The sequence below is a fragment of the Kogia breviceps genome, chromosome 6 (assembly GCF_026419965.1).
Source record: "Kogia breviceps isolate mKogBre1 chromosome 6, mKogBre1 haplotype 1, whole genome shotgun sequence".
NCBI classification, from domain to species: Eukaryota; Metazoa; Chordata; class Mammalia; order Artiodactyla; family Physeteridae; genus Kogia; species Kogia breviceps.
Genome location: NC_081315.1, coordinates 81,820,994 through 81,848,205, shown reverse-complemented (window position 1 = coordinate 81,848,205; position 27,212 = coordinate 81,820,994). Strand labels below are relative to the sequence as shown.

The 27,212-nt window shown below is 44.8% G+C and overlaps 1 protein-coding gene across 3 annotated transcripts in view; it reads right to left on the bottom strand.

Moving 5' to 3' along the window:
- BEND4 (BEN domain containing 4) overlaps positions 1–25,683 on the bottom strand; it is a 30,769-nt gene extending 5,086 nt beyond the window's left edge. For 2 of the 3 annotated variants that reach the window (XM_067036156.1, XM_059065845.2), the window contains exons 1-4: positions 25,082–25,683; positions 16,983–17,549; positions 7,344–7,435; positions 2,807–3,047 (exon numbers count right to left, since the gene is read on the bottom strand). In XM_067036156.1, coding sequence (XP_066892257.1) covers positions 2,807–3,047; positions 7,344–7,435; positions 16,983–17,549; positions 25,082–25,565 — 1,384 coding nt within the window. In that variant the 5' untranslated portion in view covers positions 25,566–25,683. The remainder of the gene's footprint in view (positions 1–2,806; positions 3,048–7,343; positions 7,436–16,982; positions 17,550–25,081) is intronic. The other variant, XM_067036157.1, reaches the window with a different exon arrangement.
- Positions 25,684–27,212: the final 1,529 nt, after the last annotated feature.

Sequence of the window (27,212 nt, the reverse complement as noted above, 5' to 3'; positions counted from 1 at the left end):
GAAAAAGTTCTAAGTCAAACTGTGTTTTTTTTTCACAGCTGACTGAAAGTTCAAGGTGACTGCCATTTACACACTGTTTCTTCTCCAGCACTGCTCCCTCTACAAGACAATGGTTCTGGTTGTAGGACTGGATTTGTCTGAAATTTATTTGTGAAATCCCGACCCTATTTGCCCATGGAAGCTGATGCTTTTCAGTACTTGGACCAGAAAAATCCCATGAACTGCACTGTGCCCATCTTAGCAGAGACGCAGGGGCATCCCCTTCAACTCCATGCCTGAGGTTAGAGACTCGTTCACCTTGCCTAAGTCCCAGACCTAGTGGCCTTCCTCAGGGAAACAACTGTGTTTATTCAGCTCCTCGCCCTGCAAAACTGTCAGGAACCAGATGGCTTATGCTGGGGTACAGGCCTAGGAAACACCGAAGGATGCTTTTCAAACCTAGGTCATGGTCATTATAATGCTGAGCAGAGAGAAAGGAGGTATTCTGGGACCACTAGTGCTCAACTATCTAGACCTCTCCCTATTATTTTCTTTGCATTTACATCTATTCATTAGGTCCTCAAATCATCTCCAGCCAGGCTGTCAACTCCAGAATTCAGGCATTCTGTTTTCTATTCCTCTCTGTCTTCCTCAAGTTCCCTACCTCAAGTGTTCACTAAGTATTCAATAACTGTTTAAGTAGTTTATCTCTATCCAGATTCCCCGCTCTCATATGAACACAAAGAAATGAAAGACTCAAAGTATCCACGAGAGGAAATCAAGGCTAATTGCTGAGGATGCTGCAGCCCTGCCACTCTAAGAATGTGCTGCTCTGTGACACCTCCCACCTCCTCCCCCTCCTCAGCACCCACTGCTGCAACAGGACTTTCCCTAACATTGTGCCAGACTACTACAGGCTAAAAGTGGAGCTCATTCTGTTACACGGATATGAAGCATCCTCACATCATTGAGCCCCCTTCCTTCCAGGGTCAAACCACCCTGGGGACAGGCCAGCCTAGAATTTGATTTCATTCCCCAAAGCACCCTGCTTTCCATTCCTCAAGTGTCCAACTGTCTGAGGCTTCCTTGGCCATTCTAGTCTTGCTGACCACAAGGATGTCCCCCCTGGGAGTCAGCAAGCGTAAACCTGCAGGAAGGGAATCCCATTTAGGTCACAGGAAGGCCCCAGGATTTCAGCCTTTGGGACAGACATAAATGCTCTAACCAGCTGCCCCTGACACAACCACAATCAGCAGTTCTTGCCTATGCATTCTCCACCCATGGGCGGGTGGAAGCCTGTGGGTCCTGCCCAGCTCTCCCTGCTGGAGAGTGCACGTTCTGGTCGGGCAGCCTGGGCTGCATCGGTGGCACGGGTCCCGCAGCATTGACACTAGTGCTTTGAGATGTATACTAATCCATCAGTTTCACTGACTTGCTTGTTAAAATATAAACTGTTTAACAAGGATTTCTGGAAAGGGATACCTTAGTGGGGCCCCTTATCCTGATTCCCTTGTAAGCCTCAGGGCAACTTCCAGAGCACTTGCGGGGCGGGCTCTCAGGACAGCCCCCAAGCTCACCCACTGCCTCTGCTGCCTCCGTCTGCTCTGATAATGCTGGGGAATAAAGGAAACTATGGCTAGTTTGCTGAGACAGCCCCTGGAAATTTCCATCACCCAGTCACTCTGAGTAAGCAGTTTTCAGACTGGCCAACAGGGGGTGCTTCAGCACACCTGTGCTGAGTTAATACTGGGGTTTTCATTCTAGGTGGTTTTCTCAAGTCTAGGCCACCAGTATCAATCACCTGCGGTGGTCGTGAGGTGTAGTAATGCGTGCCTCCCCTGCCTTCACGCCAGACCCGCTGAATCAGAAGTGCAGGGCGGGCCTGGGGATCTCCGCTACTCATAAATACTACACAGGTCCCTTCGGCACGCCCACAGTCACTGTGGGCCGGCCCAGAGGGTGCAGGAGTGAGTGTCCCTTCTGATGACTATGGCCTGATCAGTGATAAGGTTTTTTTCACTGTGATTTCTTCACCAGGAAATATTTCAATCCCTGTCCAGAGTAAATCATTATTGTCTTTTCGAGCAATAAAATCACTCTTGAACTGTATAGGTTAATATTTGAGCTATTTGATGTGGAGTTTTCAGGTGTGAGTGCGCTTTTGTTGGCACTATAACGTTTCCACTTGTCTGTGTTGATTTATTTGCACCCACTGAATCAACCGTAGACACCTCCTTACCCTCTGCCTGGCCTATCCATAGTGTGGATCAGCTACAAAGTAATCAGCTGTTAATGCTGAGGAGATGGTATTATCTGAGTAGCATTTTTTAATACAGAAACTTTAAAAAAACCGAACAGAATAAAACCTGAGTGGGTGAGAAATACTTTAGGCCTAAGGAAAATTAATTCTAAATAAATTTAAGGAGTTGGGGCAAGTATTCTTGAGAAGCTGGCTAGATTGGGGGAGGGTGTCATAGGCCGCAAATGAAATTGGGATAATTTTTGAGGTTCCTTGGCTTCTTTTCCTCTGTGCTTTCCCCAGTGCTCCAGTTTTGCTGGAGGTTGCCTTCCCGGGCAGCAAAGAAAATCTGAACTTAAAGCGTGAAACATGAGGTGCTATGCAGCGCTTATGTGCCATTAAGTGCTAAAGCAAACGAAGAATTTTTAAAGAACTTCTTGATACTAAGGAGATGGGCCACATGAAGCCTATAACGTCTCAGCAGAAAAAAACCAAAATACAGTAAAGGCTGAACACTTGCACGGGGGAGCCACAGCCAATGCGGTGAAATGAGATCACAGATGGACACTGAGTGGAAGGATGCAGTACCTCGGAGGCATGTTACTTTAACTGGATCCAGAGGGCGTCTTTCAGGACCTGTCTCTCCTGACTGCACTGACCTTTTCCTTTTCCCAAGGCCGCATGAGTACTTAAGCTCATCGGTTGTGAAAACAAATCTGATGAGGTATCGAAGGAGCCGCCTCCCGTCTTTCTTTGAAGAATTTACAGCCTCGTCCCACTGTTTGCTCGTTATGTAGACAGGATAGTTGTTCAACAGCTGCTTGCTTCCCTGGAAAAGCGAAATATTTTCTCATTACCTATGTAGCCGGCCAGCCAGCCAGCAGCCCAGGCGATCTCCATTTCAAAGGCAAACATGCTTTTTAACCAAGTGGCTATACTGACAGTGAACCAGGTACTGAAGAGCACAAGTAATTGCTCACACTCAGAACGGGCACTTTTCAAATTACATTTGCATTTTCTATAACAAGAGCCAATGAGGTATAATGAACACCTTTGAAAGAGGAGCTATTTATAACTTGCATTTTAACAGGTAGGCTAAAATGTGTCAGGATCCAATGACAGGGAACACTATTTAAATATAACCTGTAACTTTCCTTTTCAATCTATTAAAATATGCAAAAATGACTTTGAAGAGTGTGATCAAACAGGTCTCTTCATCCTTTGGTTGGCGGTTAAGTACTTTTAGAAATGATGCTGGTGGGCTACTTCCATAAGGTATTTTTTTGTGTTTCATGCACCTAATATCTGATAGCCATTGTATTTCAGTGGAAACATTAAAAAGTGAATTTTAAAGAGGGGGAATTGTGGAAACAGAAAAAAATAATCACTAATAATAATGCAAAACAAGTTTCCTCAAATTACAGCTTCTGCAAATGCCACTATGTCAACTCAAAATTTTCCTTACTTTTCACCTTCATATTTTATGTCTGCTATAAAATTCCCAGGCTAAATAGTTGCAGTGGGACTAATTACAGGAATTTCTGTAACATTTATAAGCCATGTTTAGTCAATTGCACCTACACAACCATTATTTTAGTTCTGGTTGTCCATAAAATTCTACAGTCCAGGACAAATTAATTAACCCATGATCTCAGTTTTAATGTACTTCTTCCCCAGTAATTAAGGTGTACAAAATAAAGAAGGGAAACTCACTCAGTTTTACAACTCTGCAAATTTACTACAGGTTATAAATTTGGCACTACTTGGAACTGATAGGTTTAAATTTTAAAAAGTGCCCTGTTCAGTTAAGCTCTGAGAAGGGCAAAGGGTATAGGAGCCAACAGGAAAGAAAGAGGCAGCAGGTATGGCTATGAAACTGTGACTGAACCATACCCATGGAAACTCATCACCCCAGCGTTCATACTCCCTTGAAATAGCAGGAGTGTGACTTTGTGTCCTTTTTAAGGGAAGCAGCTGAGGGAGGTGGTTTGTGGTTTGAATTTAGAGTCAGCCTGGGTTTGAACTAAATCTTGGTTCTGGGTTTTATTTGTTGTTTCTTGAGCAAATTACTTTAACTTGTTGGACCAAAGCTTTCCCATCTATAACATGGGAAGGACGAAATTATCATGGGTTTAAAAGACGAGTACTCGGGAGCATAAACCAACCCTTGGCTCTGTGTGCTATGTATGATCGAAAGATGGGCAGGAGCCCAGAGGTTCCGAAGGGTCCTTTAGCCCAGGCTGCTGTTTCATGGCAGGAGGGGAGAGATGGAGGGACAACTGGAGTGACGCCATTAAAAAGGGCTACTGAGGACAGAGGCCTTCCACCATCCTTAATTTGAAATTATCCTCTTGGTCATTGTAAGTACGCTTGTCAGCCTTACAAAAGGAGACTGTGCAGCTAGTTTTCGAACCTTTTATTTATCGAACGCTGTACGTTTTAAAAACAGCTTTCCCTCGGGTGTGTGAGCTCATCTGGCAAGCCAGGATGCCTGTGGCTGTTTGGCCGAGAAGGTTAAATCCTCTCCCAAAGTCTCACAAGTCAAAAGGCACAGCTGGGCACCCTGTTCCCGAGTTCAGAGTTGCCCCTAAAACAAGAGCTGAGGCTATTTCAAGATGGGATGTACTTGAGATGAGAGAGCTGGCAATCCAGGGAAGGTGCCCCCTCTCCAAGCTTGAAAGCATCCACTCCTACAGAAGAGCTCAACAGCTCTTCCAAAATGTAGAAATACCATCTGGAGGTCATTTTCAAGAAAGAAAGAAAGGGAAGGAGGGAGAGAGGAAGGAAGGGAGGAAGGGAGGGAGGAAGGAAGGAAGGATTAAGAGAGAAAGTCATTTATAGCCCCAAACAACTCAGACTGTTCTGTGTTGTGGATGAGGTTACCCATGCTGTTTCATCACAGCTAACAGAAATCAAATGTGATTAAACAATACTACTGAGAAGATCCTCATTTGCCTGAAATGACAATAAAAATAATATAGTAATAACAATGATGATGGGTAATAAAGGTTTAAATAGTCCTATCTAGAGGAAATGTAGATATTTCCCTTATTTTTATAGAATTCTCTTCATATTAGCCACCAAAAGGGTATTGGTGACCTATACCAACTCTGACCTATTGTCAAGTCACTTTGAACAAACCAATTTGAACAGCACTTATTTAATGTCTTCATAGAGTCATGTCCAGATGGAAGACGGAGGTGTATATTAACTTTTAAGTAAGTTCTGGTTTAGTCTCATGAACAATGTGCTCTCTGAGCACAGAGGGGTGTGGCAATCAGGAAGAGCTTCTTGAAGAAGTGGGCTTTTCAGATGTGCTTTTTGTATAATAGAAATGTCAAGTTAAAAAATGTGGACCCGGGACTTCCCTGGTGGCGCAGGGGGTAGGACTCCAAGCTCCCAATGCAGCGGGCCTGGGTTCCAGCCCTGGTCAGGGAACTAGATCCCACATGCATGCTGCAACTAAGGAGCCCATAAGCTACAACTAAGGAGCCCACCTGCCACAGCTAAGACCCGGTGCAACCAAATAAAATAAATAAATTTTTTTAAAAAAGAAACTGATTGGAAAGACTTTGGGTTTAAAAGACGCGTCGGTTAAAAAAAAATTGTGGACCCTATCTTAGGGAGCAAAGGATTTTAAGCATGTGACATTTATTTTGGATCTGTACTTTAGAAAAACAACTTTCCAGTGTGGAGCACAGAGAAGAAAGAATCTACTGCAACAGCCCAGGTGAAATGTGATTGAGAATGAACTAGAGAGAAGAGACTATTCAACGTGACTGTCAGGAATGAGGAAGAGGAAGAGTCTGTGATGCCTCGAAAGCTTCTGCCCAGGGTTGGTGCTGCTTTTATTGAGGAGGAAACAGGAGAAACGATGGGTATTCAGAGGAGGCATCGTGAGTTCCGCTGGTCAGGCAGTAGGACACAATGGTCTAGAGTCCTGGGGACTGGGGTCTAGATCTAGATTTGGAACTCGTTAACCCACACATGGTTGATGTTCAGAGAGAGCATAGCTGAGCAGAGAAAGGCAGTGGAGAGATGAAAGACCCAAAGTCCAGAGAACGGTGGTCGGAAAACTCCTTAAAAGCTTAATAAGAAAGGGACGGGGAACCACAAGAGAGTCCTGACACAAAGGCCCAGAGAAAGGGAGCACCTGGAGGAGGGGTGAGGCCCCGCGGATGACGAGGGCTGGACAATGGGCCCCTGGACTGGACAACTGGGAGAGTAGCAGGCTGGGGGGCTCTTGCAGACCATTCGCTGAGTCGTGGAGGTGGAGCCGGATTACGGAGGCAGGGGAGGGCAAATGAGAACTGAGAGTGGAGCAATGAATAGACACCAGTCTTCCGAGTGTTTGATCACCGAGAAGAATGAGGTCCCCATTCAGCAAATGCCTTCGATGACACGCACTGGGGATGCCAACGGGGACGAGACCTGGGCCCAACCTTCAAGGAGCGGGATGTGTCGTGGTGTAGGATGAAGGTGCCGATAGGATGCTTCGGGTGATGGAAGGAGAAGGAAAAGATAATCATTGAGGGATGGAGGGAGAATCAAAGGAGGGCTGATTTGCAGGGCGGGAAGGCTTGGAACAAACACTGGCTCTGCCCGAGGGAACGACAGGTGGGTTCTCTGTGCCGAAAGAATGGGGGGAGACTTGCCCACAGGATTTTTTTTTTTTTTTTTTTTTTTTTTTTTTTTTTTTTGTGTGTGTGTGTGGTTTTTGTGGTATGCGGGCCTCTCACTGTTGTGGCCTCTCCCTTTGCGGGGCACAGGCTCCGGATGCGCAGGCTCAGCGGCCATGGCTCACGGGCCCAGCCGCTCCGCGGCACGTGGGATCTTCCCGGACCGGGGCACGAACCCGCATCCCCTGCATCGTCAGGCGGACTCTCAACCACTGCGCCACCAGGGAAGCCCTGCCCACAGGATTTAAACTACTTCTTTTGCTTCCCCTCAGAGTACAGAGTTGAATCTTCATGATGCATGATCTTTCTCCACAGGATATATACTCACCCATAAACCTCAGAGTCAAACATGTATTTTGCTAGCCAATCTGTTCTTCTATATATATACATGGGTAAACTAGAAAGATGCTTCATCTTAAGGAAATTCCAAATGGCATGAGACCTACCTCGGCCGGCTGGTCGGCTGGCTGTGGGGTCACAAGCTGGTTGTAGTGCTGCAGCACTGTCTTCAGGTAGTCTAAAACGGTCTGGCAGGGCACTGGGTAGAAGAAATTGCCACAATTGCACATTAGCTATTTTGTGCCAGGAAGATAAAAAGCTTTAAGTTTTAAAGATTTCTGATGCAAACTTCTAAAAAAAAAAAGACTCATTTTCTAAAGGAAATAGAATCTTCTCTCATTTGACATCTGTAGTTATTTCAGTTTGTAAATATAGAACAGATGCTACGGTTCGGGGAGAATTTTTAGGCTCAGCACAGCTCACTGAAAACTTTCAAGTCAAACCTGCTCTAAGATGAATTTGGGTTAATAATAATGATATCACACTGAACAACTCACAGAAGAGACACGTCTTCTTGGACTCAAGTTGTAACATTAGCACCCGATGGTACTTCTTAAAATTAAAGTTCTGAAAACTAATGTTTCACTGGTTTTTGATCAATGATATAATGCTCATTTGTAGTGTCATTCATTCCTAGTTCTTCAGTAAACCAGTAAGCCATGCACTTTAGACCTGCTTCCTGACACAGACACAGCTGACCACGTACTTTTTCCCGGTAAGTGTCTCACTTCTCCCCTCTCCGGAAACTCAGCTGATCTGGTCCAATTCAGATTCGGTTATTATGTATTTCATTAACTGTTGCACTATATTTTGTGAGGCACAGTCTTACAGAATCACAATAAAACTGAACAGATGTTAACCCAACATAGAGTCTGACATTTTTTATACCATTGTATAAATAATTCTTATATTTTAAGATTTATATTAGAGCCCTTTCCAGAGTATTAACTGATTGCTTTTAAAGGTCTTGGTAACTTAGTAAATACCTAACTGATATGAATTATTGCCATTATCTGTCTTGGCTGTGTGTTTTCTTAAGATGTTTTTGTCACATTGAAGAAAATAATAAGTATTTAACCTAAACCCTAATTTTGCAGTATCACCACTGAGCTTTCTTCACTTCGTTTTGCTCAGCACTTTTTTTTTAAGAGAGCAAACTGAAATTACCTTTATCCCCTGCTAATAGCTCTGGGTTTTTCAGGTGACATCACATTGCAACATAAATCAAAAACTACATCAACATCTTTCGAAGAATTTGAATGATAAGAAGTAGAAGTAGGTTAGGAAATTTTTCTTCTTGCCAAAAAATATTTTCTTAAGTAACATCCTTATAGATTTGTGTCTTACAGACCTGTGTCATAGGTCACTCTTGTATAGTCATTTGAATATATTCTTCAAATTAAAGAAGCATTTTCGGGACAACCGCAAGATCGTGCCTTCAACAAAAAGAAGGCGCGTGTGTATCAGTTTGAAGTCGGACTTTTTTTTTTTTTTTGGTACGCGGGCCTCTCACTGTTGTGGCCTCTCCCGTTGCGGAGCGCAGGCTCCGGACGCACAGGCTCAGCGGCCATAGCTCACGGGCCCAGCCGCTCAGCGGCATGTGGGATCTTCCCGGACCGGGGCACGAACCCGTGTCCGCTGCATCGGCAGGCAGACTCTCAACCACTGCGCCACCAGGGAAGCCCTGAAGTCGGACTTTTATTAAACCAAAGTTTAATAAAACCTGTCAAGTACCTCTAATTTCATCATCCTATTAAAAGACTAATCCACTTTAGAGCCCACCCTGATGTAACTAAACCCTGTGTTTTATTTATAATTCTGCCAGACCTTGCCCAAGTTCCTTTTAAGGGGCACACTTACTGGCCAACAGTTCTATGTTCCGACAGACACCTTCACCCTGGGTATGGCTGAGCAGAGACTTTGAGTCACTGAGGGCTAGAAAATCCACTTTCTAAACCACACCATTTCTGCTAGGGTATGCAATGTTCACCAAAAAGTTTGAGCAAGTTAACTGAATGACAAACAATAATTTCCCACATTACTAGAGTTCCACAAACAAACAGTCTAACCCACTTTGCTGATGCCACAGTGAGTGAGAATGAATCTGCTGGCAATGGGCACGGATTACAGGAAAAAAGCAGAAGACTTGAGAAGCTAATGGAGACAGGAAACGAGCTTGCTGTTGAGTTCTGGCTTTTCATTAACTGTGTGGCCTTTGGGCCTCCACTTAACTTCTGTGTGTGAGTCCCTCCTACACATTGCTGAAAAGAAGGATCTTGGTAGCAGCAATCCAACTGTGTATATGTCACTGCTTTTCCAAGTGACATGTGAGAGGTATTACTCTGAATTTAGTTTGGAAGTTTTAGTAAAATTTGTAAATACTCACTGACTGACTAAGATTTGAATGAAACTTCTTCTGGTACTTTATCCATATTTTACATATGTTTAGGGAAAAAGTGTTTAAGTGAAGCACAAAAACGCTTACAAAACTGAATATTCAGTGTGACCTCAACCATGTTAAAAATAATTATGTGCACGGAGAAGAGACTGGAAAGAAATAAACCAAAGTGTTAATAATTAAAAATGATTATATTTTGGTAGCAGAATTAGGGCAGTTATTATTACCTTTATCCTTTATCATCCTTGTAAAAACCAGTTAAAAAAAATTTCTACAGTGGGCACGGATTATAGCTACTTAAAAGTTGTTTGAAGAATGTCTACATTACTGTTATCTCCCCTTCCTTTGCTATATATGTCCTTCAGTGTTGCCTGTATAGCCCTGGAAGGGCTTGGAGGACGACTCTCCCATCTCTACACCCCCAGTATTTAGGCAGCAGTGCTAAGCCCTGAGCGAGGCCAGCTGATGCCCACGCGCTGGAAGAAAGTGGAATTTCACGTGCCTTTACTGGCTGTAAGGTTCTCCTGAAGGCAAGTGTGTCCTGTGGGTGGTATCTGGGCACAGGCTGAAGGCCAGGAAGACCGAAGACAAGGCTCACATTTAGCTACTGAACTGACTCTGCACGGTTGGCGGCTGTATTGTCTGAGGGACTCTTAAGTACGGGCCTTCCAAGGAGAATTGCTCTGATTCTGGTTTTGCCCATATTAAAGGTGCTTGGGTCTCGAGTACCTAATTTTCCTGGCAGATCATTGCATTAACATCTTGATAGTTTCTCTTCTTGTTCCTCAAACATTATTTAATCTGCTTTGCTATATACTTGTTTCTTAAAGACTCTAAACATTTACCTCAAAGTATACCACATACAATTTTATAGGGAGATTAAAATTATTTACTGTCCTCTGACGACCATGCCATCTGTGTGCTTATTTCAAGTGTCCTATTCATATCGTCTCCGTAAAGTAATAAGTTCCTCAATTGTAAATGTCTAGAAATAAACAATGAGCTTGAAGTGTTACTCAGCCTACAGACGCCTGGTAATTCTCTTGATTATCACAATGTCCTGTCTCTGTTTAATTTAATTGACATATGTAGCTGCTACAACAGAACGTGCCTGACACTGGGCTGGGAATTGGGGTTATGAGGATGACTGTGACTTAGTCTCTGTCCTCAAGGACCTTACACAGCCTGCCTCTCCTCGAGAGGAGACCCCAGGGGAGACAGACACACAGAGAGTAAAAACTGGCCCTGATACAGACTTCAACAGAAGCAAGCATGATGTACTACAGCAAGTGGTTAATTCTGCCTGGGAACTGGGGGAGGGGTTTGTTATGGAGGGGTGTCACCTGACCTGGGTACTGATGGATGAGTAGGAGTTTCTCGAGTGGGGAAAAGGAGGGTATGTTGGAAGGACAGCAGGAGTTAAGGGAAGACCAGAAGCAAGTGCACGGCGGCTAGGAATCACAAATTGTCCAGAGGGGTTGGAACACTTGGTGTATGGTGGGAACTGAGGGTCGAGTCTCCAAAAATGAACAGGAAGACTCAGGCAGTGAAGGATGTCACATGCCACACTGAGGGGGCTGGAATTTACTCCATGGGCCAATAGAGGCTTTTTAGCAGTGGGTGACGTGGGCCTTTTCAGTTGGCAGAGCCTGGCGTCTGGGGGAGTTGAGGGGCTATCGCAAGAGTCCATCTGGTGAGACAGGCCTGGAGGAAAGCCGTGGGGAGAGGAAGGAGGACCCCACACCGGTGGGTATGTACGAGGTGGAATCCAGAGGAGAGGAGGCTGACATCAAGGAGGGAGAGAGATGGTTATGGATGGAACTGAGGCTCCCAACCTGGGTAACTAACTGAATGCTGACCTCTTGACAAGGTGAGACTACCACCAACAATCTGGGAAAACCACTTACGATTTCTGTATGATCAGGCACAGGACCATGTCCCTCTCTGTTTCTTTTTTTTTTTGCATTACGTGGGCCTCTCACTGTTGTGGCCTCTCCTGTTGAGGAGCACAGGCTCCGGACGCGCAGGCTCAGCGGCCATGGCTCACGGGCCCAGCCGCTCCGCGGCATGTGGGATCCTCCCGGACCGGGGCACGAACCCGCATCCCCTGCATCGGCAGGCGGCCCCTCAATCACTGCGCCACCAGCGAAGCCCAGATATTGTGTTTCTTACAGATTGAGGGTTTGTGGCAACCCTGCACCGAAAGTCTATCAGCACCATTGTTCCAACAGCATTCACTCACTTTGTGTCTCTGTGTCATTTTGGTAATTCTTGCGTATCTCAGACTTTTTCATTGTTATTATATTTGTTACGGTGATCTGTGATCAGTGATCTTTTTTTTTGATCAGTGATCTTTGAGGTTACTGTTTTAACTGTTTTGAGGCACGAGGCACAGTGTGCCCATGTAAGATGGCAAACAGTAGATAAATGTGTGTGTTCTGACTTATGATTTATCTTTTTAAAATCTTTATCTTTTAAAAATCTTTGTACATAGAATATCCTTACTTAGGATCAACACTTTGTACGTAATCCAAGGTTAATTCTCTAGTTTGTAGCCTCCTGAGTTAGTACAGTTGATCCTCATTATTTGCAGGTTCTGGATCTGCAAATTTGTCTACTCGCTATAATGTATTTGTAATGGTCAAATCTGTATTTGGGGTGCTCTTGCGGTCACTGCGGACTTTGGCTGGTCACTGAGAAATCTGAATTTTGGAATCACACACCCCCAGCTGAGGTTGAACAAGGTAACACTTGGCCTGCTCGTTTCAGCCCTCATACGATAACGAGGGTTCTTTTAATGTTCTGTTTAGTGCCATGTTTTTTGCATTTTTGCGCTTTTTCTTCTTGGTGATTTCGCTGCTTAAAAGGAGCGCCAAACGGAGAGTTGAAGTGGTGTCTAAGTGTTCCTGAGCGCAAGGCTGTGATGTGCTTCAAGGGGAAAAGGAGTGTTAGATAGGCTTTGTTCAGGATTGAGTCACAGCGTTGCTGGCTGTGAATTCAATGTTAACCAACTAATACTATAACTTAAATAACGGCTCGTTATACAAAAACATACTTAAAACGAGGTTTTGTGATTGGCTGATGAAAATGTTGCGAGCAGAGGCTCTCGGGACCCGAGGTCTGTATTTCCCCTCAGAGTAACGCCTTGCTGATTCAGTGCTCACACTGACTTTACTTACAGAATAGAACGATTGCGAATAACGAGAATCGACTACATTTTGAGGGTAGAAGAGGGTAATAAACTAGCTCTGGAGTCAAGAGGCTTCAATTCAAACCTGAGGTCTGCCACAGACTTTACCTGTCCAGGTTGCAACCTCTTTGTCTGTAAAATGGGAATATTAATTTTTGTTTGGAGTTATGAAGATAACTTGAGATGATCATAAACGTACTTTTAGAAAGTAGAAAGTTTTTACTAATATCAACAATAAGTATATCTTCTCTGTATTTGGCACTTAGAAAACATCAAGGTATTTTTAATGTGTCATAATTATTTTACTTTGGAAGTTATTATTTTTTAAATTTTATTGAAGTATAGTTGATTTACAATGTTGTCTTAGTTTCAGGTGTACAGCACAGTGATTCAGTTTATATATATATATATATATATATATATATATATATATATATATATATATTCTTTTTCAGATTCTTTTCCCTTATAGCTTATTACAAAATATTGAGTACAGTTCCCTGTGCTATACAGTAGGTCCTCGCTGATTATCTAGTTTATATATAGTAGTGTGGAAGTGATTTTTTAATTACCATACAGTATTTTATATTTCTAACACCCACATTTTATCGTATTTTTAAATCTCTGAACTTGGTGTTCAAAGATAATTATAATGTGCAATTACGATTTGCAGTGTTTTTTCTTCTCTCTTAGTGGAACATAAAGTATTGGTGTGTCTTACATTCAATGGGGGCTTAAATTAGATGAAATATGGTATTTTATATCCACCCTCCCTTATGAGTTCTCGTCACCCAGTGCTGACTGTAAGCTTTCTAAATAAATGTGACTACTCTAACCTGACATCTTCTCCATAGAGAAGTTTGCCCATCACCATTCTTCTTTTAATAACCTCTCAGCTCTTTGTATTCCTGATCCAAATGTCTTCCTTTTGTGACTTTTTTTTCTTTTAACCTATTTTCACTTTCTTTTAAAAAATTTAAACTTTTAAACAGATTTTCTATTTTCTAGTGTGGTAATCTAATGCAAAAGAAAATGTGCTAATGCTATTTCCTGGGATAAAATATTTAATTGCCTGTATCTGCAGGTAACTCTGGAAAGTAAGTTAGACAGCACTTTCTAGAAGCCCCTTGTTTGCATGTAGTTGATAATCAGTAAGACTTTGTTGAATGTTTCACAAATAATACAGTAAACAAAGGCCCTCTCGGGTGGTGCCAGAAAGAATATCCCTCCCCGGTCTCTTTCCTTTTGGTAAGGGCTGTCACCTTCCTTTCCCCCTTTTACAGCTGCCCAAGTGAAAGCATTTTTTCCTGTAGACTAATAGGCTCATTTCTTTTGAACTCTCAGTTCAAGAACTGCTCCCAGGTATAAATGCTTTATTTCAGGGGGAAAAAAAAAAAAGAAAAAGAAAAGAAAGAAACTGGAATCTCAGAGCTGCTCAACAGCCTGATTCTGGAGAGAGAGGGAGGCGCCTGAGGAACACTGCCCCCGAGCTAACCCACTGCAGGTGCCCCCATCACCCTTTCCACCTTACTTCCTCTGCTAACTGCTGCACGCTCCTCTCCCCTTTGTACTCATCCATCCTGCTTGGCTGTAAGAAGAGTGATCCTACAACGTACGGGCAGATTCTACAGGAAGAAGGCCCCAGGTCCTTCCATGGACACGTACGGCCTCTAGGATGACAGAGGCCTACTGGGATCACTGGGAAGCACGGATACTGCTTAGGGAAAATCGATCCCAAATCTCACAGGAAAGTTACTGCTTGCAAAATATTCTTGTTACGTGCAAAACCAGAGTATTATTGCTGTACTTTTCTTCATATGGATAAAAGTAACAGATTCCCCCCGGCCCTGCCCACACCAAAGGCATAGCTCGTAGAATGCCAAAGTGGATTCTTGGGTGATCACCCACAGTCTGGTTTGTTGTTTAGCCAAAGATGGAGGTTGGGAGGTGAGGAGGGCAAGAGGGCAGTTATGTCTCTCTTTGATTCAAGTCTTTCATCTCGAGGGGCACTTTCAACCTGATGCCCAATACTAAGGTATCCCTAGGTAATGAATCCATGAGTTAAGTAATCACAAATAGCTAATCTTTCCTGCATTTCACACAATTTTTTTTCTATTTATAATTGACGAACTGATTTTCGTCTATATAGTTGAATTTCAGTGTGGATTATTTAAAGTAATCATGGCTCTCCAATGTAGAACTGGTTCAAGTTCATGGAGGGGACTCTTTACAGTAACAGGGGTGGAATGTTTACAGTAACAGTGGTGATCATTAGCCTAATTTCAACAACTGTCATTCAATGTCTGACCATCAAGAGGACTCAAGAAATTGCAGCATGTTCGTCTTTCTGGGAAGCAGAGAAGGACAATGATTAGTGGCAGGCCAGCAATGAGTTATCCCTGACACAGACATTTCATCTGTACAGATTTAGGAAACAAGAGGTGGAGTGAATCCCAAATTTGCTTGGTAAGTTTACCAAGGATAGACGGCTCACCAAATATTTACGATTAGGAATTAGGCAATAATACTCTGGACATTTGTGTCACCTGTCCTTGTACTCTGAAACTCTTCCCCACAGTTCTGAATGGCTGATGTAAGGATCTGCAGTTGGCTTATCTCCAGGACACTATGTTCTCCCCTAATGAAAGAGGAGGAGTGGGGAGTAAGACGCAACATACCCTTCTGGGGGTAAAACCAATAGTTAACATAATTTATGAAGCTGTGAAAGTTGTAAAATCCCAGTGTGTTAGCTGCACCCATGTATCTTTTTGACTTGGAGAAACCAGTAGCGCTCTGATTCCGCTGCATTCTTCTGGGTCCTGCCAGTCTCTCTGCTGCAGTCAGATCCTGCCTGGCAGGGAAAACGCCAAGACTCTGCATCTAACCCCAGGGCTCAAATGTAACAACAGAGAATGGATTTACTTCACCTCTTGCTTCTCTCCCACAACTGCAGTCAATCTAATTCCAAAACATTCTGAGCCAAACCTCAGCTCTATTTGGGCAATTCTCTTAAATGAAAGGACAGAAGGAAAATAAATTTCTGATTTGGCAATTCTAATAAGCAAATCGGTAACTTTCTTCGACACCTCCTTCTTTTTACATCAGCTGCCAAATTGGATGGTGCAACGACATCGAGTTAGGAAAAGAACATAATTTCTATTTCTATTTATGGATCAGCCTTAAAAATTTTAAATATGTTATGTATCTTTATTTTGAACATATTAGTATGCAAGTATATGTATGTAAATAACCAATGAATGTGTACATGTATCTACCAATGTAGATACATGCTCAAAAATTTTTATCAATGGGCTGCCTGATTATAAAGGTCTTAATGTCTTTTATAAGCCACAGACATGCAGGAATGACCTCAAAGATATAGGCAAAATCAGGAGCTTTCCAAATAGGGAAATAAATGGCTTTGCAACCCACAGAAGATCTTGCCATAAAGATGACTTTACTACTCTGCAGATCTAGAGTCTCTGCGAGGCAGTAAAATGCCTCATGTTTAGCCAGGAGCACAACTAGTTTGCGACCAGCTTAATAACTGGTCTGTCTTTGAGCTATTCCTTTTAGTTTACAGTTGCACATTAACTTTAAGGGGGAGTTTGCATGCTAAAAAGAGACCATGTCTGTTGAAACTTAACAAGAAAGGGGAGAAATTAGTGGAACAGAAGAGACCATTTGTTCTCTGAGCCCCGCCTCTGTAGATACCATTTCTTTTAAATTTCTATCATGGACTAATAAAACACATATATCAAAGTCTTTAAAAATACAAAAGCCATTTTAAAGGAACAGGGTCACTTTTTGAAGAATATTCAAGCTCACAGCACCTGGCCTATTTCAATCTCATTGCACTACATCTAGGAATCACTTTTGTTATCAGTGGAGACATCTTTTAATTGGACCGTAGTTTTCAGGCCTACACCCCAGAAGACTGTGGCTTAAACACAGGACAAGGCTAGTGGCTCATCTTGAAATTTATGTTTGGCACTGGCAGGCTAAAACTGTGCATGCCTGTTTTTCTAACTTTTCTACATCGCCAGCCCAAACAACAACAAAAAGCCACACATACATGCACGCATGCATACATACATGCAGATGGGACAGGGGAAAGGAATGAGTTGCAGGTAGCTTGCAAGTAACAGGGCAGGGTACCTGGGATGCTCTCTAACTTTCTTCTGAGCTCTTCATTTTCTTGCTGCAGTGAAATCACCTCCTGCTCCAGCTCTTGGCATCGAGGACAGTAGCCCTCCTCTTCCTCCTCTTCTTCTTCCTCAGGCAGCGTAGAAGAGGATGGGTGACCATGGGATTCGGATGTCGCTGGGGAGGTCCAGCCACCTAGTGTGTGCACAGGGGACGTTGCTAGAGGATCCACATCTGCCAGGTGGCCATACTCACTGACCGAGGAGGTGTTTGCAGTCGGAAAGCTCCCGGAGAGCAGGTAATTTTGTAGGGAGTCAGTGAAAACCCTCAGGAAGGCAGAAGTCTGTTGTTTCCTTTGCATATATTGCATCTCTATGTCTACATTGTCTGTGGTCTGACTGTGGACCCCTTTGCCAACAGGGCGCTGCTCCTGTCTTTCAGTGTAACTTGAGCCTTCCTGCTTTACGCAAGAAATCATGGATTGAGAATGGCTGGAGTCCAGAAGCTTTCCTCCACAATTTAAGAGGCTAAGGACTCGGCTGCATTGTTGAGCAAAGGCGTCCAAGATCATACGACTCTCTGAAATACAAGAGAAGACACATCAGAGACTGACAGCCAAGACAAGGGACAAGTAAGGTCCTCGATCTAGAGTTTAACATTAAAAAGTGTCAAAATCATGGACTTCTACTCTCTGCTACACACACAGGTGACATAGTGAATCCACTTCTAATAGGATGCATAGCTTCCTGCTGCTCTGTGACTGGTGGGGTGCCTGATGAGCTACCCCTAACTTGACTCTGGGAAATGGCTGGACTGCGAGACTGGGGCACCGGACAGAGACTCCCTCTCCGTGGCATTAACCAGCGTGCACGGGTCTGAACTAACACCTTTGGCTTCATTAATATCCTCACTCTAATGAATCGAGCCAGCCCCGCAGACTCAACTCCTCACTGACAGGAGGGCTTACAGCAATCATTACGTCTATTTCTGGAGTGCCCTCATGCCCTTGCTATTAATCAGCTGATACAATCCCTGCTGAGAGTACGTTGCTCCCAGATGCAAAATGGAGAAGAACGATAAGTCTTTTTGAAGAGCTCACTAAACGTCTAAGGTAAAAACAAAGAGTGGGCCTACAAGGCCAACGATGAGCAGCCCCGAAGCAAGACTGTGTCATCCGACATCTGTGTTCACCGTTCTTTTACTTTATCTGCTAACTTAGATTTCTTGTCAAGGCCAATGTTTAGCTTGATCTATAGCAGCAGCATCTGAAAAGCAATAGTGCCTCTTCTCAGGGCTTCTCCCACCAAATCTCTTAAATGGTATGTGCCGAGAGTGCCAGTTAGTTTCCACAAATGTATTCTAAAGCATATTAACTGTCAATCAGTGGAAAGCAAAAAGCAAACAGAAAACAATCAGTTCACTTCAGACAGAAAGAGAGAAAAAACCCAATGTCGTGAAAATGTGATGTAATGTTGTCAGTCTAAGGGGCTTGAAAATTCACCCTAAATGTAAACGTCACAAGAACACTGTCTTCTTTCTGGACCACCACCCAGAACGCACTATTTATATCAATAAATACCCACAGAGGGAGAGAGAGAGAAAACTTTTTTAGGGCTTATATAGAGCTATCAGGGTACCTCTCATTTCCTCTCCCACCCTACGTGGAATAATGGCAACAAACAAAATATTGTAGATTCTAGATGCCGATATCCGTTGTTTATGATAGAAATGTAACTAGTCACTTGCTGTCTCTGGAAATGTTGACTAGCTGCATTTTTTTGCTGAGGGAAAAAAAAAAACCTTGAAAAGTGGTGAGATGCTTGAGGGCTTCTATGGGGGCAACAAACTAGAATAGTTGTGATTAAGAAATTGATTTAGCTAGAAAACCCAGGGCGATGACCGACGAAACCAACCTTCAGAAACCTCCAGGTGGTACTTCATCGTCTACTTTGTTTTTTCTTACTATTCTTCTTGAAGTAACTAAGATATCGGGGGAAAGGGGTACAAGTCTCCTATTTCACTTATTTAATAAGAATATACATAAAGCCCAGAGCATATAGGAAGCACCTCTCATATCTCCCAAATCTATAAAATGCTCCCATTCCTAAATCTCTCAGGAAAAACGACAAGTCAGAACACAGAGGCCAGTTCTTTTCAGTTCAGGAGAGATTTATAGACTGTATATTCCATGAGTGGACTGGGGTTTGAGGGCCAGCACAGAATCTCAAGAAATATTTCCTGAATACATGTGGGGACTCTTACAAATAGAGTATCTTAGTTTACAGCATTTGTACCCTTACCCTGAATCCCACAAATATTAGGCAAAGGCCTATTTTTTACACAATTATTTTGAGTACTAAAGAAAGAGCTAGATGCCAGGTATAGTTCTAGGCTAGAGCTGATTGATGGGCTGGGAACTTGGCTGAAGTAGCAGCCAAGATAAAGTCGGCTTACTGCCTTGGAAAAATAGGGATGTGGCTATGGGAAGGGTATTTCGCACACCGAACACTGGACGTGATGATGACTCTGCCCCCAGCCAGGTGGAAAGGAAGAACTGAGCTCATGATTTGAACCAAAACTTAATGGAGAAAGACTTCAAATAGTTGGGTATTCTATCTTACAATGACCCAAACCGAATAAACAAAGTAAACAGTTGAACCATACAAGTGGGGGGGTTTAAGATGCTGCATTGTCATTTCTTTACTCCTGGCTTTTTGTTCTTTTATTAGTAAAATCAAAGGATGATATTGATTGGGGATTCTCAATTCTAGCTCACTAGCAGTTTTCATTCATTTAATCCTATAATCCCATCCTAGATCTAAAGTTTTATTTACTGTTTGCATTTTAATCAGAATAGTCCCAATTGATTTACAGCCTATACACCTATAACATAACCTTGATGAAAGGAACAAAATATGAAAGGAAAGGCTAAAACAGAATTGCCTAGAAAGAACTGCTCGAATGTATTTGTCCAATGTCCTAAGGAGCTCAGTTGTTTTAATCATATTGATAAATCACGTTAGGGTATAGATTTTAAGGGAAAAAAAATCTGATGTAGAGACAAGCATGATTTGTTTTCTTAACTGAAGGATAAACTCGTAATATGCTGAGAAAAAAAATCATTATGTAATATAGTACATTATGAAGATAATGTATTAAAGTGCACTCAGAATATCAGAGAATAGTTACAATCATAAAACTGTTCTTGCGGGCTTCCCTGGTGGCGCAGTGGATAAGAATTCGCCTGCCAATGCAGGCGACATGGGTTCGAGCCCTGGTCTGAGAAGATCCCACATGCCACGGAGCAACTAAGCCCGTGCACCACAACTACTGAGCCCATGTGCCACAACTACTGAAGCCTGCGTGCCTAGAGCCTGTGCTCCGCAACAAGAGAAGCCACCGCAATGAGAAGTCCGCGCACCGCAACAGAGTGGCCCCTGCTCGCCGAAACTAGAGAAAGCCCGCGCACAGCAACGAAGACCCAACGCAGCCAAAAATAAATAAATAAAATAAATAAATTTATAAATAAATAATAAATTAAAAAAAAAAATTGTTCTTGCCTCTGCAGTTTTTTCAAATGCTTCATTCTGAATTTGTTCTCAGAACTGATATATGTAAAAATGCCAACTATCCTTAAAGCTGAATTCTCTTCTTTTCACTACCTTATATTTGAATAGTATTTTATGTCAATACATTGAAGAGTATGATGAAAAATATTACTATTATACTTGGTGGAAAATGGCAAATCTTTACACTTGACACATATTGCAGCCAGCAATGCTTCAGCTTTCCATACAGAATATAATTAGAACACAAGTACTGTGCGATGCCCATTATTGCTAAGAAATAGAGAAAAGTTCTGTTTTCAAATGAACACAATTGAATGGCCACTGATCCACGATTCTTAACTGAGCAAAGTGTGGACACGTATTTTGAAATTTTTAAACTCCTTCCCGCCCCCAGGCACAGAATGTTCCAGTCAAGTGATGGCAAGGAAGTACAAAGTCAACAGTTTATAGAGAGGTTTTAAAACAACCTAGTTTATCCCTAACTTCTCTAAAATTAAACACCATAAAATGTTAATATATCACAATCACAAAGCACTCTGAAATGACCACATCTCTCTAATTTATTTTGCTTTATTGTGCAACCTGTCAGGATCTAATATCACGTTGCAGATTGTGCCTAGTCTATGTCCAGAATCCGAACCCATGTTATTTTTGTAATTAAAAAATTCATTTCTAGAAATTACTCAGAATTTAAGTGGCTTAATCCATCCTAAATCTGATAAGTGAAGAAGAGGGGTGGGAACCCAGCAATGAAACACAGGCTCCCTACTTTCACATCCTTCTTTGTAAGTAAAGCCTTGAATGGAATTTGCCCATCACAGCAGATCCCCAGGAGTATTCTGTTTCTATGAAGGAGATCACAGTAGTCAAGATTAGTGGTAATCTTTTGATTTTCGCCCACAAAGGGTGAAATATATTAATATTAAAAATGCAGAAGCAGAAAAAAAAAATTTCTGTGACCTATACTACCATGTATCCATATATTACATCTATCAAAGGATTTGCAACTAGTTCAAAATAGATAATTTCCTTAAAACATTAATATAACTTCTTTTTATGAGAGGATTTCGTGGCATAGAAAATAGAAGTTAGAAAATGAAAGCATCTTTGGAAGCATCACCCCTGTCTTAAATCAATGAACTACTGTATGTCTTTCAAAAAAATGCCATCCAATTTTTTTTTTCCCTAATGGCAAATATCAACACAGCAACACAGGATGCAATTTTTCTAAATAAATAAATCAATGAGGTGTCAAAAATTAACAGATGAGTTAATATACTCGGTGCTATCAAAACCAGATGGTGCTTCCTAATATTCATCCTGCTCAGTCAATCCCTGAATATTTTCTGGACCATCGGTATATAAAATAGGATGCTGCTATTTGTGATGGCAAACAAAAGCAATCATGCCTGCCAAGCACATACTATAACAGGCAGCATTTCAGCTCTGCTAGACAGAAAGTAATTAGAATGCTTTTAATGTCCAAAAGAATGATGCTGATAGGCTGCCACAGATGTGTAGATTTATGAATATTTATATGGTGGTTTATAGCTGACACTTTTATCAGTTGAAGAAGATAAAATATCTGCCTGACTCAAAAGCTTGACAGTCAGGTTAATAAAATCTCATTAAAGAGAATGACCTATGCAATTATATAGGATTTATTGTAATTCATTTTTGATTGTACTCTGCTTAAAGATGCAATTTCCCATTTCCTGATGCCAAATTTAGGCTGCATATCAAGATCTACGTGGGTTTTAACTCTAAGCCTCCCACAGAGGAAAAATATGCTTTTAGAACCATGTCATATTACCGCTTTTAAGGAAAATTATACTCTTCAGGAGATTTTATAAGAATGTTGAAAAATCTATTTTAATCATGTATTTCTCCTCTCAATGGTTTATGGCCCTTAATGGCAAATAAGGTTCACTTCAACCCTTTCATCTTTTCACTGCATTTTCTCTGGACACTCAGTTATCTCTCTTCCATCCTTGACTCATTTCATCTCATTGACATTTTGACTATTTTCAGTTTACGAGGTGGCCTGAGACCCTGCAATACCACTGTTGTGAGGGTGCAACAAGCAAATCACTACCCCTACCCCTACCCCACCCAGTGTGCTAGGATGGCTATCTGTACACACATGCTTATTGGTTCAAAGTGGAACCACTAGTTCCTCAAAGAGCCAATCAGCTCTTCAGGTGACCGTCCCTCTGATGGCCACTCACATCACTGTGCCTGTTAAGAGATGGCTTTGTCCCCCAATGATTAATTGTATGACCACAATTCATGATGTCTAGTACTATGGTCTTTTTTTTTTCCCCCCTGACCATTCTCCTCACTGCATGGCAGAAACCTACCATTCAATTCCCATCTTTCCAACAAGCACATGGCATCCTGTTCTTGGGGCTATCTAGCCTACCTCTCTATGACCTCTCTTTAAAAAAAAAAAAAAAAAAAAAAAAGCAGCAGCAGCACTGAAAATAAAAAACATAGGGAGTTGGAGGGAAATCAAAAAGCCCCTTTCCACTCCTTCCGATTCAGTGATATGATTTCCACCTGGGGACAGAGACAAACTAAACAGAACATTAGAAGAAACACTGAAAGAGGACATTCAGAACAAGGTAAGAAGGAAACAACAACAACAAAAACTCCTTATGGATAAAAGAGTGGGGAAACTGCCAGAGTAGAAGGCACCATGGAAAGGATAGCAAGTGACTGGTGCAGAAAAAAGAAATACAGGAAAAATAGCAGGGAAAAGCAAGGTTAAAACTATGGATGAAAATGGAAATGAGAGGGGGCAGATTTATACTGTATTTTAAAAAGTAAAAGACAGAAAGAAAGACAGCAAAGACTGAAAGGAGAAAGCAGGATGAGATTAAAGACTGAACTGGGCAGATAAAGAGGGGGAAAACCCCGATGAACATGGTGGCACTGAGGCTGTGCAAAGAAGTAAGCAAAATATAAAATGTGGAGAAAGGACCCAAACTTCTGAACAATGTACAGATAAAGGAAGATAAAGCAGAGCCGGGAAATAAACAAGGAGTGAACAAGAAGTAGTATATAAGAAAACCAGACCCCAAGCCCAGAAAGCACACAAACCTCACTAAGAAGGGGGGAAAACACAAGAAAAATGAGGAAAGTGAAAGTAGGCTAGCCTCACAATGAACATAAAAGCACAGTGGAATTAAAATACAGGGAAAAAAACCACACCTCACAAACAATAAGGACATCCACATAAAAACCTTGCCAACATCTCCCAGCCAGTGAGGGATGTGACAGAGCAAGTCTTCACTATAACCTGTAATTAGATTTTCTTTCTCAAAACCAATCCTTCTTGTGTCAAAATATTGACAAACAACAGAACATGAGCTTAGGCATCTATAACGCATTTCAAGACAATGCTCCTATTTTCATTAGGAAAAAAGGAAGCCGTGGATTCACTGATATGCAGGATTTGGGGGGCTCCAAAGTGCCGTAAAAGGCCTGAGCAGGAACTTTTCTTTCTGAGCGGCGGGATACACGGGGCTGCGCGTCTTCGGATAGCAGACAGCACACTTGGGCGCAGGCCCCAGGCTGTGCCCTGTCCACCATCCCGTCGCCCTCCCCGCGCCGGGCTGGAGAGCCGGCTTTTCTCAGCAGTCGCGTACCCTGGGGTGGGTGCTCCCCGAAAGGCAGTCATTTCTGCGGGGCCCGGGATCTCGCGGTGCAGCAGCGCCCACCCAGGGGGCCCCAGAGCTCCCGGGTTCCCGGGGCTGGGGGAGGGGCGGGAGGTCTCCGTCCCTGAAGTCGCGGCCGCCGGGGCGAGCGCCAGTTCCACCCGCGTAGCTGCTGCAGAGGAGCCCCGCGTCCTGCACACACCGGCGGGGACTCTGGGGTGGCCGGCGAAAGGGGGGCAGGGAGAGGCAGAGACAGCGCGCGCTCGCCCGGAAAAAGCAGGAAAGCAGCCCTAGGGCCAGCCGCGTGACCGCGACAGAGTGAGCGAGAAAAAGAGGACCAGAGGGCAAATGAGAAGGAAAAAAGAGAAGGAAGAACAAATGGAGGAGAGAGGCAGATAAAGCAAAGAAGCAGGAGAAAGTGAAGCAGCGGAGGGGAAAGGGAGGGCGTCCCCGAGAACCGCCAGAGTAGCGCCCGCTTCTCCCCGCGCCGCCGCCGCTGTCACCCCACGGTGTCCCGCCCCACTCCCCGCCCGCGCGCCGCCCCCGCCCCGCCGATCGCCAGTGCCGCGCTCCCCGGGCGCCGAGCGGGACGCGAGCGCCGGAGCCACCTGTTAAGAGGCGCACGCGCCATCGGAAGCCCCGGACGCGGCGGCGGTGAACCTCCAGAAGTTGCTGCCGGCGCGTAGAGGCCTCGAGGTGCGCTCGGACGCCCCGATGCTCCCTCAGCAGGCTCTGGGCGCCTCCCGCTCTCCCCTCCCACCCACCCCGCCCCCGCCGGGCTCGGCGCGCGGGAGGCTCTCTTCGGTCCCCGGTTTCTCCTTCCCGGGTCCCACCCCTCCCCCCGCCCGTGGCGGGACGGAAAGTTGCTCCCGAGAGTTGGTACCTGCGCTGAGCTCCAGGCTGGCGCCGTTGCCGCCCGCGCTGCTGCTGCCCGCGGCGGCTGCCGCCGGGCCCGAGCCGTACCTGACGACGGCGGCGAAAGATGAGGACGACGACGCGGCGGGGGCCGCGAGCGGCGGCGCTGGGGTCCTCAGGTGGCCCTGGGACGCGGCGGGCGTGCAGGACGGAGACGACGACGAGGCGGCGGCGGCGGCCCGGCCGGGCCCGGGTGGGTAAGAGCTCTGCGCCTGGAACTGCTGCGGTGGCGGCGGCGGCTCGCTGCTGCTGATGGAGACCGCGGCTTGCGGCGCGAAGGCCGGCGGGGGCGGCCGCACGTGCGGCAGCTCCACCAGGGTGGGTCGCTCGTAGCGCTTGGCCAGCGCCTGTCTCTTGCTGGGGAATGTCTTGAGGACGCTGTAGGGCCCGCGCTGCTTGTAGATTTTGGGGACGCTGGGCCCCTCTTCCGCCGGCTGCATCTCCTCCTCCATTCTGCGCCTCTGGGCAGGTCCCGGCTCGCACGCCCCCTCCGCGCCCGGCGCCGGGCTCCGAGGGTGCCTCTGCCGCCCGCCCGCCGGCTCTGCCCGAGTGCGCGCGTGTGGAAGGGTGGCTGTCTGTGCCGTGGCCGCCGCCGCCGCCGCCACTGCCGCCTGTCGCGAAGGCTGGCATCGCCGAGCCCCTGCGCGGGGGGCTGCCGCCCGAGCGCTGATTGACAGGCTGCCTCACCAATGCCTGGAGGGAGAAAGGAGGTAAAGAGCAAGTGTTTAGGGTTATATCTGCTAATGATAATGGGGGCGGGGGCGGGCCCTGGCGCCGCCGCTGCCGCCCGCGTGGTCGCCCAGCCGGGTGTGCGCCTCCGACGGGGGAAGGGAAGGAATGAGCTGGGACCCGGAGGGTCCCCTGGTAACAGCGCGAGGTTCCGGCCGGGACGAGACTTCGGAGCCCCAGACTTGCACTTGAGGCTCCTGCTGCTGTGGGCGGGGTTCAGTTTTAGGAAAGAGCTCTTGGCGCCGCCTGCTTGACCCCGAACTCTCGGGATTGCCCTGAGGGGCTGGTGGTAGTAGGGGCGGGGCAGTAGCTAGAGTGCGTGTGCGCCTTGGGAAGATGTTACAACACGTTCTTCTGCCGATGGGGAATTGCTCCCCCAACCTTCTGAAAGGAACATCTTCAGAATATCTTGACCTAGGTCGCTGCGAGTTGTTTGCGCGCCCGGGGGTTTCTGCCTATACCCAGCTCCTGGCCTTCGAGCTTATGCTGTCCTAAGAGTACGCAAAGCATCGGGCTTTCACGTTATTTCAGTTAGTTCCCTACAGGGCCCCTGAGAGGGCGTAGCAGAATCGGTGTCCCCATTCCACAGATGAGAAAACCGAGGCTCTTGGAGGAAATTACCCAAAGTCAGACACTCAAGAGAGTGTGGCTGAGATGTACTCAGATATTCAAATTCACACTTCTCGTAGCACGTAGACTCTATGCAATTGAGAGGAAAAAATATTACCTGATACCTCCTTTTGGGACGGTGATTAGATACTCTCAACAATGTCATTTGGTATATATATTTGCAAGTGCTTGTAGCACCAAGATGGGCTGAAAGCTCTTGCTCCCTGCGTTGCCCAGGCAGCTCCTCACTGCACCTGGGGTCACACGGCCAGGGTTTCTGGGGGACACACAATTTCAGCAGTTGTTTGAATGAGGGAAGAGCCTCTGTGGTTTGGAGGACGATCCCATGAGCTAGAGATGTCTTCAGATCTAGAGGACTGTCGTGTCTTCTCCCAGGCACTTTTGAAAGCAAATCACCCCTCCCCTAGGTCAGCTCCAATACCAGCATATTCCCTTCCCTGGTTTGCTTTTCAGCCTTCAATCTGCACTCTCCAGGTTAGAATTCTGGGTACTTCTTCTCCTGGATGTGTGACCGTCATCTCTCCACTCTGAAGTTAGGTTCCTTTTCAGAGCTTTCCTTTTAGACTTGGGAAGGTGACCTATTTTCTTCTTCTGAGGGTTCAGGACCTTGGCCTCTAATTTGCCAGATCTCCCTTCCTTTGGAAGCCTTCTCTCTCTTTGCAGGATCAGCTTCTGTGTTTCTCCACCCTAGATAGTCTCCCTCTCTGCAGCCTCCTCAGATCATGCTGTGGTTTCCCCCG